Source organism: Pavona decussata, unplaced genomic scaffold, assembly GCF_977016875.1.
Source record: "Pavona decussata unplaced genomic scaffold, jaPavDecu1.1 SCAFFOLD_11, whole genome shotgun sequence".
NCBI classification, from domain to species: Eukaryota; Metazoa; Cnidaria; class Anthozoa; order Scleractinia; family Agariciidae; genus Pavona; species Pavona decussata.
This window is the reverse complement of record NW_028145434.1, coordinates 803,492-816,830: the sequence shown is the minus strand read 5'-3', so window position 1 is coordinate 816,830 and position 13,339 is coordinate 803,492. Positions and strand designations below refer to the sequence as shown.

Sequence of the window (13,339 nt, the reverse complement as noted above, 5' to 3'; positions counted from 1 at the left end):
TGAATACATTGACACTTAAATAAAGTGATTTATTTTATCTATTTAGTTTTTTTTTAACTGACAAACATAACCCTCTCGTTTCTAGCATCACACGACCACATATTGTTTTATACGGAACTGGAAATAAAAGACATTGTTTCGAAAAACATAACTGAATGCGCTTCTTCTCAAATGACAGTCCAATGCATCGCCGATTTCAGAAACACGCAAAATCTCAATCCGGCAACACTGATTCGTTTCCTATGAGTCAAGCATCTTTTCAGATATATTTTTTCGCCCACGTGTGCCGGAACCAACGGAGAAATAATAATGCTTGTCGTTTGTTTTTGTTTTTTGTTGTTGTTGTTGTTGTTGTTTTGTTTGTTTTGTTGTTTGTTTTTTGTTTTCGTTTTTTTGTTTGTTTTTTTTTTTTTTTGGTAGCGTTTGCGAGTCAAGCAAAAATGAAAGCCAATGATAAGTTTAATATATGCACCGTTCTACAGAAAACGACAGAACAAAAACAGAAACATGTACAGCTGTATTAGGATGGTTTTGCAAGACCAATGTAGTTACTCTAGCCGATCACAACAGACGCAAACAGCGCAATGGACCAATCACAATTCGAAGCAAATAGCATGTAACCGGCGCTAAGCGCGGGAACTGAAACGCGTATGGACAAGTCACGGTTGGTTTTGGTCTTGCCTCTTATTGGTTGAGAAAGTGGCGCCAGTTTTGCCAACCAATCACAGATTGTGGTAAGGCAAAACCAGAGTCACACGCTAACTTACTTTCGACACCGAATAGAAAAACGGCCGGCTATGACAGCACAAGCAAAGAACGCTAATTCTTATTATGTCTATCTGATTATAACCCCATGGGAATCACTGCCACATGAACTAAGGCGCAAATACAAGAAACAAAAAACGTACCAGTATCCTAGCGCTCAGGATTAATTATGCGGATTGCGTGGAGCCCGTCAGTTTTCACGTCAACATATGCTAAAATGCTGTCAATTATGGCAAACACGAACAAAACCTTAACAAAGTTCGTCGCACAGATACAGCTAACTACTGGTACATATTCAAAGTAAAAGGTTACCAAATAGCTGAGAAAAAAAACGAGAGGGAGAGATCAAACTGGTTTCGGGCTCTACGATCCTCTAGAGTGGATTTCCCCAGATACACAGGCAACGCGTAAGTTCTATGACGTTTTCTCTAATGCTTATGAAATGGATACAATGGCGCAACCTCGTTTTTGATGCCTAATGTATTTTCTATTTCAATTGTGCGATTCAGAACATTTAATGCAACTTATTCTAAATCACCTTATAATGGGAACTTTTTTGGTGACGAATTAGTCTCGCGTTTTTTTGTAAAGCGCAATATTTTTCGCGAAGACATTTTTTTTCACTTCCTTTTCAAATCAAAAACGCCGACAATTTATGCATTGAAATATCCTTCCCAGTTAAGTTGTGTAACCTCTTAGTGAGAAAAAAACACATAAATATTATGGTTAACTCGAATATGTCACTGAAGAGTCTAAAAAAAAGTTGTTCCTTTATCAAGTTTTATTGAGTTTTATATTTGTGTATTAATGAATGCCATCTTGATGACTTGGAAAAACAGCGGGAAACTAAATGCATCCCGTTTTAACTCGATTTTTTGTTTAATCAATATAACATGTAAGTTTGAATTTGTTTAAAGTTGCCAAGCATGTGGTTTACTATAATTCTGATGACTCGAGGACCGCTTGGTGGTACTTTAATAACACACATAATTATATACACACGCTTGCCAGGGGGAAAACAAAGCTTCGCAGCTTGTCTTTAAACATAGAACGCATCGTTGCTTTTATTTAAATAACGAGAAAAATCGCACTCATTTATTAAAAACTGAAATATTTATTCTAACAACGTGGAAGCAAACTGGAAAGCGACAGTGATTCGACTTGTTGTGTTGATTAATAGTTTGTCGCAAACGGACATGAAAACTCAAATCGTTTCAACAATTGCATGGCTGTTAAATAAACAAATTTAAGCAAGTCTCAGGTTTTCAACATTTCTTTAAAAGATGTTTGGAAAGAGCAAACATTAAAATAGGTCTATGTAAATTTATTTAAGTTGATTTGCTCTCAATTGTAAAACGCGAAATATACAGCCAACTTGTCAGGTTATTCAACTGCCATCCTGATTCGGGTTAAATGAAATTAGCTTGCTCATGTATACAGTAAAATTAAAGTCCGAAATTTCGACAAAAGCTCTTTTAATAAGAAAGAAATTATTTTAACATATTGAAAAAGACGTTCCCAGCCCCATGCATAGCAGAATTTTAAGATGTTGAGCTGATCATGAAACTCAACCAAAAGAATATCGTTGACATAAAAGACATTGACAAAAAATACACAACATTTCCATAACGCTTATCAAAATTTATTTAAATTTCTTAATGGCTTGCTAACGAAATGAGAATTGCAACAGCTGCAGAACTGCTGTTTCACAAACAACAATGAAACATTTATCCATCTGTCTTATCCTGCCCATCGATTTTCCATACTAAAAAGCATTTAACAATAAATGGCCGACTCATTGGATCGTGCGAAAGGAAATTTGTTTTAAAATTTGAGTTTCTAATTAGGCGCATGATACTTTGTGCAGAGCTCCTTTTGAGAAAAACGTTCTCAGGAAATTAGTTTATCGGTGTTTTGTTTAAAGCGCGGAGAAGTTATCTCTGACTCTGAGTTAAAAGTTGACGTTTTCTCGCCAAAGACAACCAACCCTGCGCCATCTTTTTTTCGTCGCGCTCATTCGCTCAGCGCTTTTACAAACTGCTGTGCTTTGCAGTTGGTTTTCATCGATTATCTAACTTGAGACTTCTCGCCTACAAAGCAGATCCAGACGGAAGGATTTTCAGTGGAAGTAATCAGGTATGCGAGGCTAAACTGAATACCTTTTGTACAAGCCTGACTAAGAATAAGCAGTTTATCTTTGTGGACGTTTTATATATTTTCCCCTCAAATAGTCAAACCAGATCATTGTGGTGTAACCTATGAAGCTATGGATGAATCCCAAAGTGTAACCAGTCGAATGAAAGCTTTCGAAGTTCGTCAGTGCTTTCCAAGGGCGTTGCTAGTTTTTAAATATTTGCCAAAATGAAATTTCGTGAATTTAGTCGAGATTGTAACTTTGGTGCCACATTGATGGCTAAAGTGTTAAAATGTGGAAACATTAAAAACTAACGAGCAATCTTTGCCTTAAAATAATTGTGACAAAGCATAAACTTGATTCACGAACGTAAACAGGTTTGTTTAGCGAAAATGTCTGTCTCGGCCAGTGGTTAATTACCCAAGGCTGTTCATACATCGAATTTCTAAGTACATCTAAGACAAAAAATCGAACGGCTTCAAAGAAAAACTAATATTAAGCGTCACAAAGCTACAGTTTAGTGTATTTGAAAATAACAGACTTCTCTTTCAGGCGCGCTAAACGTAATTCTAATGGAAGAGATGTAAAGAGCGAAAGTCGTTAACTAAATCGCCTTTTGCACTTGTAATTCAACGGCAGCTGTCGATATAGCATCAAAAACATCCTTCTTTCCCCTGTCAAAGATGATAAATTTCGCTTTCTTAGGACAAAGATAATGGCAACAAAAAGCAAACGACTTCTCTCTATCAACAGTAACAATTCAGTTGAAAATTTAAAACTCAAAGGGAATATTGTCTTGTTTTCTTTTGAATGTGACAATAGAGGAGGAGGTATGACACATGGAGTTTTCACATGACTTTGTGAATGTTCCTTGGTTACAAGGACTGTCTTTTTGCATTTAAACTGGGAAGATATTGTCGTTATATTTCTGTACTGTAAATGGCCAGCCGTATTTGCAACATGCCGGTATGAAGTTACGATTTACTTCAGATCAAGATGACTTTTTATAGTGAAGCCAAACGACATTTTGATGCGAAAAGCTCAAGCATGTAGGGTTTGATAAAAAAAATTATTGTGAAAAAACAACAAATTATAATTTCGCAATAAAAAGATAGCATGACCAGCTAAAACATTTTGCAAATCTAAAAAATAAATAAAATCGTGATGAGCTATAGACAAATACCCAACCGAATCTGAAGTCAAATTTTTGTAAGCTTGTATTTTTTTTTTTTTTTTTTTTTTTTTGAAGCCCAATATTACTCGGAGTACGCGTTTATTTCTCTCGACTTACTTAACAATTATTCCACTCGCGCTTGTTGGATATGAGATGATAGATAGCCAACGAGGCGCGTAGCGCCGAGTTGGCTATAATCATCTCATATCCAACAAGCGCGAGTGGAATAAGGTAATTGTTTTATTAAAAACAATCAAGAAATATTTGCTAGATCTTTCTAATTTCGCTTTGCAAGAACAACCAGAAGACAATTTAATGGTCGCTTTTTCTCGGGCATGGTATAATGGCTCATATACCATGGCCGCTGAGCCAATCAAATCCCTGGAATTGCATTATACAATGATCCAGTTTTCTATAAAAGATATTATACAGCACTGGTCTTTGTTCCATTGTTGCTTCCTTTGTTTCGACCAAAGACCGCATCCAAAAAGTTGTAACAATTTAAACTTACAGAAAAGTTAATTTTAAACTTATTCTTTACTATAAGCGCTGGACGGGACTATTTCATTGACAAGTGACCGATGTATATTCAACGCTAACAATTATAAAATATTTAAAAAGAGAAAACCAGAACGTTTCGACCCATGTTCCGGTGCGTTTTTTGCTACAAATTGTATAAATTTTTAGCCTTCTATAGGAATTCTTTCCCCCTTATATTCGGTGAACTTTATGTCAAAATGAGAATTGATTCATGTTTATATAGCTTGCGTCTCATGTCGACTATAACTGTAGGCGGAAATTTCAGTAGAGAGCAGACTGAAAAGAAGCATTTAAGAATTTTTTTCCAAAATAATCAATGCCGAGATTTCCTTCATGTATTTGGCGGAAGCTTTACTAAAAAAGGATTCAGCATGTTTATTTTTCGGTTAGTGCACCACGTACGTCCGACGTTTGAGCAACGGGGCGAAGAAGAAAGTAAAATACAAAGGCAAAATCAAAGATAGAGGAACCCGACTATAGATCAGACAAATATGAAAAGGAACACGACACAATAGGCTTGGAAGATGGAGCATAGCCATATTATTCCCAGAGTAACTTCAAACAATGATTTATTTTTGAGCCGAGGGGCCGTACATGCAATTAATAGAATAAACCATTTCCTTGTTTTTAAATATGGTCCAAGCGAGGTGCAGTACAGTATTTGTATGGCACCGGAGATGACGAGGAAAAACCTGTAACCCTATGTCAAATTGAATGTGAATTCTAATAAAATATGAATTGGAGACTTCAAAGTGTAATTCATGAAATCTAATGCAGCTGAACGGTAAAAAACCGCTCTCGGTCTACATGTACCCACATTTATTCCATTCCATTCCACTGGACTTTTGATTTTCCCATACAAACATTTGTCCTGCTTTCAAAATGTGTATTGTACCGGCCGCAAAATGGCTTGTCATCCACCCTTAGGATGTAGGCGTAAGCGAATGTTTGAACATATTTTACATTTCTTTTGTACAGGCACTACGACATGGAAAAGTCCTACAGCACAAACCGTATTTGTGCTATATGCGGGGATCGCTCGTCGGGTTTCCACTACGGCGTGCAGAGCTGCGAGGGATGCAAGAGCTTCTTCAAGCGAACTGTCCAAAAGCAGTTGCATTATACGTGCGTGGAGAACATGTCATGCCAGATTGACAAGAATAACCGGATCAGGTGCCAGTTTTGCAGGTTTCAGAAGTGCTTGTCGTTAGGCATGCTCAAGGAAGGTAAGGAGTAGTAACAAGTTTGATTACTGATTCAATGAACCATGTTTAGTTGATCGCAATGCAGCCAATTATGTCAAATCTACCAAAATTGTGCACAATTTTGACCTTTTTATGCTGGTTGCACACCAACACGTTTTCTGCTCTGACAGGGCTTGACAATCTTACATGTTTTGTGTGTAAACGACAAACCATCAAATTTGTTCGTCGGAAGTTTGATTAATAGGTTTTCCAGGCTGGTTGAATAATTCTGCTGTCCTTCAGCAAGTTTTTGCTTTTGTTTTCATAAACTAGCGCGCCTGTTTCCGAACAAAGGACTTGTCGAGGTAAAACTTTACAAAATTTGCTATACAAGTGAAAGTTAACTCATTGCTCGTTCACACAAGGTCATTTTATACCCTCCCAGGTTTCTGTGTCAACAACTTCCTAGGTTTTGAACAATGGCACAAACAAAGAAGTCTACCAGGCCTAACAATCATTGCCGAACATTCCTCATCTTTCTATGAACGTCAACTTACATGACGTCTTGATACCCAATTGAACTACTTGAACTCTACGTATTCAAAAAAACTAGTGCTTTTTTTTCTTGTTCGTCTTCAACGAGGGTAAAAGTAACGCCAGGAAGATCAAAGAAACCCAACCTCACAAAGAGAATTGAAGATCGCGTCCATCGCGTTCCGCCCGACGATAAACAGCAACTGGTCACCGTGAAAATTTCACAGGTTCTGAAAAGAAACTTTTCCATCTTCAGTTTATTGACGACTTGGATATTTATTTATTATTACTTTTATCTTTTCACAGCTGTTCGAGAGGACAGAGCTCCTGGTGGAAGGCCGCGCATTAAGTCATTGATAGGCATGAAAGAAAACGCGGAAACGTTCGTCTCGTCTGAGTTGATCACACAGCTAATCCAAGCACGCCCTGACGCCGTCCCAAAAAGAAGGTTTGTTGGCTCTTGTTTACAACAATTTACAATTGCAAAAACACGGTGACCACAGTTCGCAGTACCACTCTTAACTCTTTACACTTCGCTGCCTCCAGTGGTGTTGTTAGCAAGTTTTTTGGCCTATCATGGCATAGATACTCCTTATAAGTTTGGCTTGGGATGAATTCTAATGGAGGGAAGGGGACGTCGAATTTATGTAAGTTAACTAGGAAGACCTTTAAACAAGTTGTTGGTTGCTGTTTTAGGGAGATATAGACAGATATACACACTGTTTTCACTTCTTCTTCTGTTCGTCTAGTACCTGCACAAGTATATCCAAAAGATCATGATTATTTTATCTTGGTATATCTATAGATACCAAGTGGTCGCCCTGTTTAAGAGGTAGAAAATACCTGGTGGTTAAACGTTGAGTTGTAATATGATCAAAAATGACCGATAGTCATCTTAATGCTTGCAATTTAAAACTTCTAACACTGGATGGGCTTGCACTGACTATATTACATATTAATCTTTGTCAACAGACCAGACTATCTGGATCTTGGATTTGTAGATATCTGCCCTTTGAACCCTGTGGAAATCGTTATGGATTTAGTGCTACAGGAAGTAGACTTGATCGTGGCCTGGGCATACAAAGTTCCCGGATTTAGAGAACTAGATCGAGACGATCAGGCCAGCCTCGTCTCCACAGGTACATTGAAAATGGTATCGCTTGAAGCTCGAAACAAATGTTCACATTTTCTGATCTCTTTACTCAGTTATATTCTTTAACATACCTTATAGTTTCCTAAAATATGTCAATGAATGGGCTCTTTGACCTGTGCTTCACAACATGCCTCAAATCCCTGAATTATATAATCTGCCAAAAAGAATACTGAGGCTTTGCATCAAATCAAACTTGTTCATAGTGTGGCTCTAACTGCAGTGGACCTGTATCCTACAAAAGCTCTATTTTTACTTGTTCCCGATAACCTGCAGCTGCATTGTTTTTGAGGGTTGCGTGCATTGTTCTGTTGTTCGTCCTCAAGTCCCTGAATTATATAATCTGCCAAAAAGAATACTGAGGTTGGGCATCAAATCAAATTTGTTCACAGAGTGGCTCTACTGACTGCTGTAGACCTGCGCCCCTCAAAAGCTCTATTTTCACTGGACCCCGATAACCTGCAGCTGCATTGTTTTTGAGGGTTGGGAGCATTGTTCTGTTTTTCATTCTTTTGTCCACTCAACCAACCATGCAAGACGTTGCAAACGGTGCAGGTCGTCCCTCTAACTTTGCATTCTGTGGACATCGAAGTGTAACAATTCGAATGTACGCAAATGATCATGAGCAGAACTTTTCAAAATACTAAAATCATAAAGGTATAGAGTACTTGGAATCATTTCGTTACTTTTCTGAAATAATATTCTCTAGTCAACATTTTCACAATATCAAGTTCTTTTATAAGGTGCATTGAAACCCATTACTCGTTTTGTTAGAACATCTGACCAAAATTTTATCACAGGGGCAGGGACAGTTTGGGAACCATATCATTCTGGAACAGAAGCCCTACCCAGCCCCTCTTAAAACAGGCATCAAGATCTTAATAGATTTCTGTGTTTTCCTTTCATATGAACTTCCACACTTCCTAGAGTGAACTGAGGTTTTAATCTCTTTTAAGTTGCTCTAACTGTTATAATGTCATCATCATATAGCTTTGTTGGAGTTATTGGTCCTACGTGTGTGTCAGCGGTCCAGTCCACATCAGGGTTCGGTGATGGTCGCCAAAGATGTGCTTCTTAATCCCGAGCGCTCGTTTAATATTGTCCTAGAGCAATGGTCTTCGCAGTTAGCCTGTTTTGCATATAAGCTGCAAAGCTTGCAACTCGACATGGCGGAGTTTGCCTGTGTAAATGCCATCATGCTTTTCGAGCAAGGTAAGTTACCAACCTATTTTCTTCACCGCTTAAACGAAATCATGAACAATCATGCTTCTCGCTCTTGTTGGGTCCAGTGTGGAAGTGGCAAGGATTTTAATTTCAATTGCTTTACTGTTTGTTTGTTGTTGCTTTTTTAACAAGTGTATGTTTGTCCGATTACCTGTCCATGTGCGGAATGTCTATCTATGTGTCTGTCTGAAGAACTGCACGACTACGTTCCACCAGTCTAGCCATCTTTTTTTAACAAATATAAGTTTGTCTGATTATGCCTCCCTGTGCAAATTGTCTGAATGTAGTTCACTGTCTATTTTTCCCTTTGACTGTCTGTGTGTCTTTCTGAAGAACGGCACGACTACGTCCCACTCTAGCTATCTTATTGTTTTCTTTATTTGCTGTCTATCTATTGACATTTCTTTGATTGATGTGTTATGTTGTTCAATTAAAATGTGGTACCGTTGTTACATTTAAAAATAACTTTGTTAATCGTTTTATTAACTAAGCAGTCACTTTGATTTTAATAGCGACGTCTCGACCACTTACCATCGTAGCAGACCAGTATCTCACCCGAGCTATGATGGAACAGTTTCTAACTAAGAAAACAACAACTCAAATACACTTATCAAAAACAACTTTACCCCGACATTTGGTGACGGCAACCAATGAAGGCTCATCGCCTTAGGAAACCAGCTGTATGCCTACACAGAAGGCCGAAATACACTAAGAAAGAGACTCTATCCTATCACAGAAAATACAAAAGTTATGATTCTGCTTAGTTTTGATCGTAAAAAGGGCTGCTTTCATTCAGAATCATTAACTTTTTCTCATCATTGATTTCATTTTTTTGCAGAGACGAGTTCAGGATTAAAGAACAGAGAGACGGTGGACCTCATTCTAAACCGTTCCCTTGATGCACTGCGGGACTATATCAAGTGTTCGTATCCCGACAAACCGAGTCGCTTCGCTCACATTTTGCTTCGACTCCCAACGCTAAGAGGTGTGTGTTCCAAGATGGCGAATGAGAGTCTGTTTGCCAAATCGTTTCTAAGCCTGGCAGTTCCTCAGGTGTTGTCCTTCATGATGGAAATGAAAACGCACACTTAAAATCATCTAATTCATACTATACTCAGTACTATTGTAAAATTAAGGGGCAAAGTTAAATCAAAATAGCCATAATTTCGTCTCCTTAGATTAAACGAATGCCCAAGTGGTTAACATTATCGCGGATTTTTTAGGTTAGAGAAAATGGACACATAAATAATATGAGCAGACTACCAAAAAGCAAAAGGTTTGGTTAAGCATGTCGAGTACAAAACAATGACAATTTTACAATAACTTTCGCTGAATTCCCGTGCGCTGATTGGCTCGAAGCTAACGTCTATAAGAGTACAGACAATAAAAATGGCATCAGCTGAACGCGGGTGCTTTCTCAACGGAAAATAAAGCCAAAATTCCGCTCGTACTTTTTCCATGTTATTGTAAAAAAAAAAAAATTCGACGGCAGTTTTCTATGGTCTATACGCTTATAGACCATAAAATGACGCAGTGAAATGTTCAAACTTGAACATTTTTAGCGTCATTTTATGGGCTATAAGAGCATAGACCATAGAAAACTGCCGTCGATTTGTTAACTAGACCGACTTCCTCAATCTACGTAAACCGAAGCAGCTACGGTGCAATGTTTGTTTGTTTGTCTGTAGATCAAGACACCATACTATCGTTCATCTATCGTGAACCTGCGATTCGGCAAAACGACACATCATCAAGACTTACATCACAAACATTTGAGTACTGTGGATCTAAGGGTACCTGCACCATCAAGTTGATGGAATGAGTTGAGGGTCAGAAACATAACTTTCGAATTTCTGGAAAATTGCATTTTGATTTCTTTGGTAAATTAATAGATTATTATAACATAAAACTAAGAGAAAACAAAATTGTTTATGATTACATTGATAATAGCAGCGTTGCTGTGTAAAACCGTTAACAGGACAAGATTAATAGGTCATAAACACCTTAACAGCAATTATAGTCAATAGTGATTCGTTGTAGATAGTACAATGAGTAAAGGATTGAAAAATAAACTTATTACAAACCATTACAAATCTTTTCGATTTTTTTGTAGTGAGTAGGAACCTAAACTGTGACTAGATCACATTCCTTTATACGCAAGCCTCTCGAAGAAATTTCAACCAAATGCAAAAGCACTTCAAGTGATAAAACCCTTCAAAACATAACAATTAAAAAATACCTAACCCTCGGATGAACAAGCTTATTAAACTCATGCACACCCCCGTGGCTATACGAGGGCTGGGCGGAACCTCTCCACTGGGTTTTCCTGCGCTGCGATGTCTTGAGCAGCTTTTACCTTAAAGTGCCCTAACCCTTCAATTTGTTTTCTTTTGGTAGATTTCCATATCTTTCAAGAACCGATTTTCGAAAAAAATCTTGAGAAATATTGAATCCTTTTGTTTTTACAAGCGCTAGAAGTGAAGGCAGTCTTGCTGATATTTTCACCTGTCGTTCGCATTAGTCCCCTGCTCGGCCAAATATGGAGCGTGACGTAAGAAAAGGACATCGTGCAAAAATATCCGAAGATTCGCGGTAATGCTTCAATTGTAAACAGAGAAAATGGTTGGAAAATGTGTGGTTTTTAGATGCAGCAACTTTCGAAATGTAGAGAAAGGAATCAGCATGCATAAGATTCCTTCTGATAACGACCCGAGGCCTTTTCTTACGTCACAGCTAAAAAAGTGTCGCTTCTCATTGGCTCGTTCCTAATGAGCCCACGAGACAAAAATTTGTCCAGCGGGGCTTAAAGCGCGCAAAAATTTAAAAATTTCCGTAACTTTTAGCGCTCGTAAAAATAAAAGGATTCAATATTTCTGAAAAAACGTTCAAAAATGAGTTCTTCACAGAAATGGAAATCTACCAAAAGAAAACAAATTGAAGGGTTAGGGGCACTTTAAATAGATAGCCTTCATTTCCTTTGCAAGATGTGGTAAGTGTTATGGGTTATGGTGCTCCTGGGAGGCTGTACGTACCATCACTCGAGATGGCCGACAGCGTGAATATGACTCAAACTTATAAGAGGAAGACTGATGAGAAATTAAACATAACTAAACTAGCCTGAACTAGAATATTTTAGGCCCTTCCTTGTCTAGTGAAAAACAAGTCCAGAACCCCATTCAAAGACATATGATTAATAATTAACGCAGTCTCCTTCCCCTGAGAAAATTTCATCACAAAACGATTATATCTCACTTTTTCCGCAAATCAATGCAATAGCCAGTAGCTGTGTACTCTTCTTTGTTTACTAAAACTTCTTCCGGACTTATCATCTCACTTTTAACGAAAAAAAGACGCCTGAGCGGTGTGGGTTCTAATGTTACGTTTTCTAAACTAAAGCCATGATCTCGAAGCAGATGTAGGGAGATCAGAACGAACACTATTTGGGCAGACAGATGTCATATTCGTCAAGAATATATGTCACGAGGGAAAAGTTGGAGAAATAAGACAATGCTTTTCAAACCTGATCATGTCTGTTATAGCATGGAAAGCGAGGAGCTTTTAAAAGATTGTACAGGCTTGCCTGTTGACATCATCTCATTAAAGCAATAAAACGAAATAAAGAAAGCAATTTGATTGTTGAAAAAAAGGTTTTCGCAGATGAATGTACAAGCATCAGGGACTAAACGGAAGCAACGCCAGGGAAAAAGAACGGAGAAAAAGGAAAAAAAAGAAAACGGAGAAATTTGCAATAAAGCAGGCCCAAAGAAGCCTTGATTTTAGCTGTCCTGACAAAAACACCTGAATGATTACTGTTTGAGAATCAAAGGTAAAAATAACGCTTAAAGAAAAATCTTGGAGTTAAATTTATAGTCACTGAGACTATTTTCAAATTACACCTGAGAGAGATACCGAGATATCGTTTGGATACTGGGTGCGTCACGGATACTGGGCAGTGGTGCCGAAGAGAAACTTGACCACTTTAAAAGCATCCTTATGAGCAGGCAGCTTATGATTTTAAATCTATCTACCGGGTTTTTTGGCTACTAAGTCTGGGAGGGGGGGATACGGAATCCGGCCCCCCTCTCTATCCCCGGGGTCTCTTAACAGTGTTAGAGGTATGACATCGCAACTTGGAGAGGGCTGAAGATTACGCGACCCACAAGGCATTTTGAGTGCAGTACATGGATTATTCCATTATTTGTGAATGTATTAACATAGATTGTTTAAGGCGTTTTACGACTTTCAATACTCATTGCTATCGACATAGTACACGCAAAATGATAACTATATAACACAGTTGAACCTAGGTGGTCGCTAACAGATCGCTTGCAGTTTAATCATAGTAAAAAAGTCAAGTTCAATGCTTGTTAGTTGTGTATTGCTTAGTTTTATTTTTCAAGAACTCTCCTTCAAAAGATTATTATTTGTCGTGAGATCTCTTTTCTGTGCCACCAAACCTTCTATCATTTTCTTGCCCCTCCCCTCCCCTCCCTCACCACCACTTCTTATCAGTCCCCTCACCTACAATATTCTTTTTGAATGTTCCCTAGAAGAAAAAAATTGGAGGTACAGTGTTTGCAGCATTTTCCTTAAAATTACCATGAAAATTCCTTGACTTGGGATATTTATCGGAC

General features: G+C 38.0%; 1 protein-coding gene across 2 annotated transcripts; it reads left to right on the top strand.

Moving 5' to 3' along the window:
- The first annotated feature begins 1,018 nt into the window (after positions 1-1,018).
- LOC146488084 (retinoic acid receptor RXR-alpha-B-like) lies at positions 1,019-10,011 on the top strand. 2 transcript variants are annotated; one of them, XM_085121100.1, is made up of 6 exons: positions 1,019-1,172; positions 5,592-5,839; positions 6,638-6,779; positions 7,304-7,470; positions 8,472-8,693; positions 9,544-10,011. In XM_085121100.1, exons 2-6 carry the CDS (start codon positions 5,602-5,604, stop codon positions 9,795-9,797), a joined length of 1,023 nt encoding a protein of 340 aa, XP_084977226.1. In that variant the 5' UTR covers positions 1,019-1,172; positions 5,592-5,601; the 3' UTR covers positions 9,798-10,011. The 2 variants fall into 2 exon arrangements, with proteins under 2 accessions (XP_084977226.1, XP_084977220.1); XM_085121094.1 differs by lacking the exon at positions 1,019-1,172 and adding an exon at positions 2,526-2,901.
- The last annotated feature ends 3,328 nt before the right edge of the window (positions 10,012-13,339 follow it).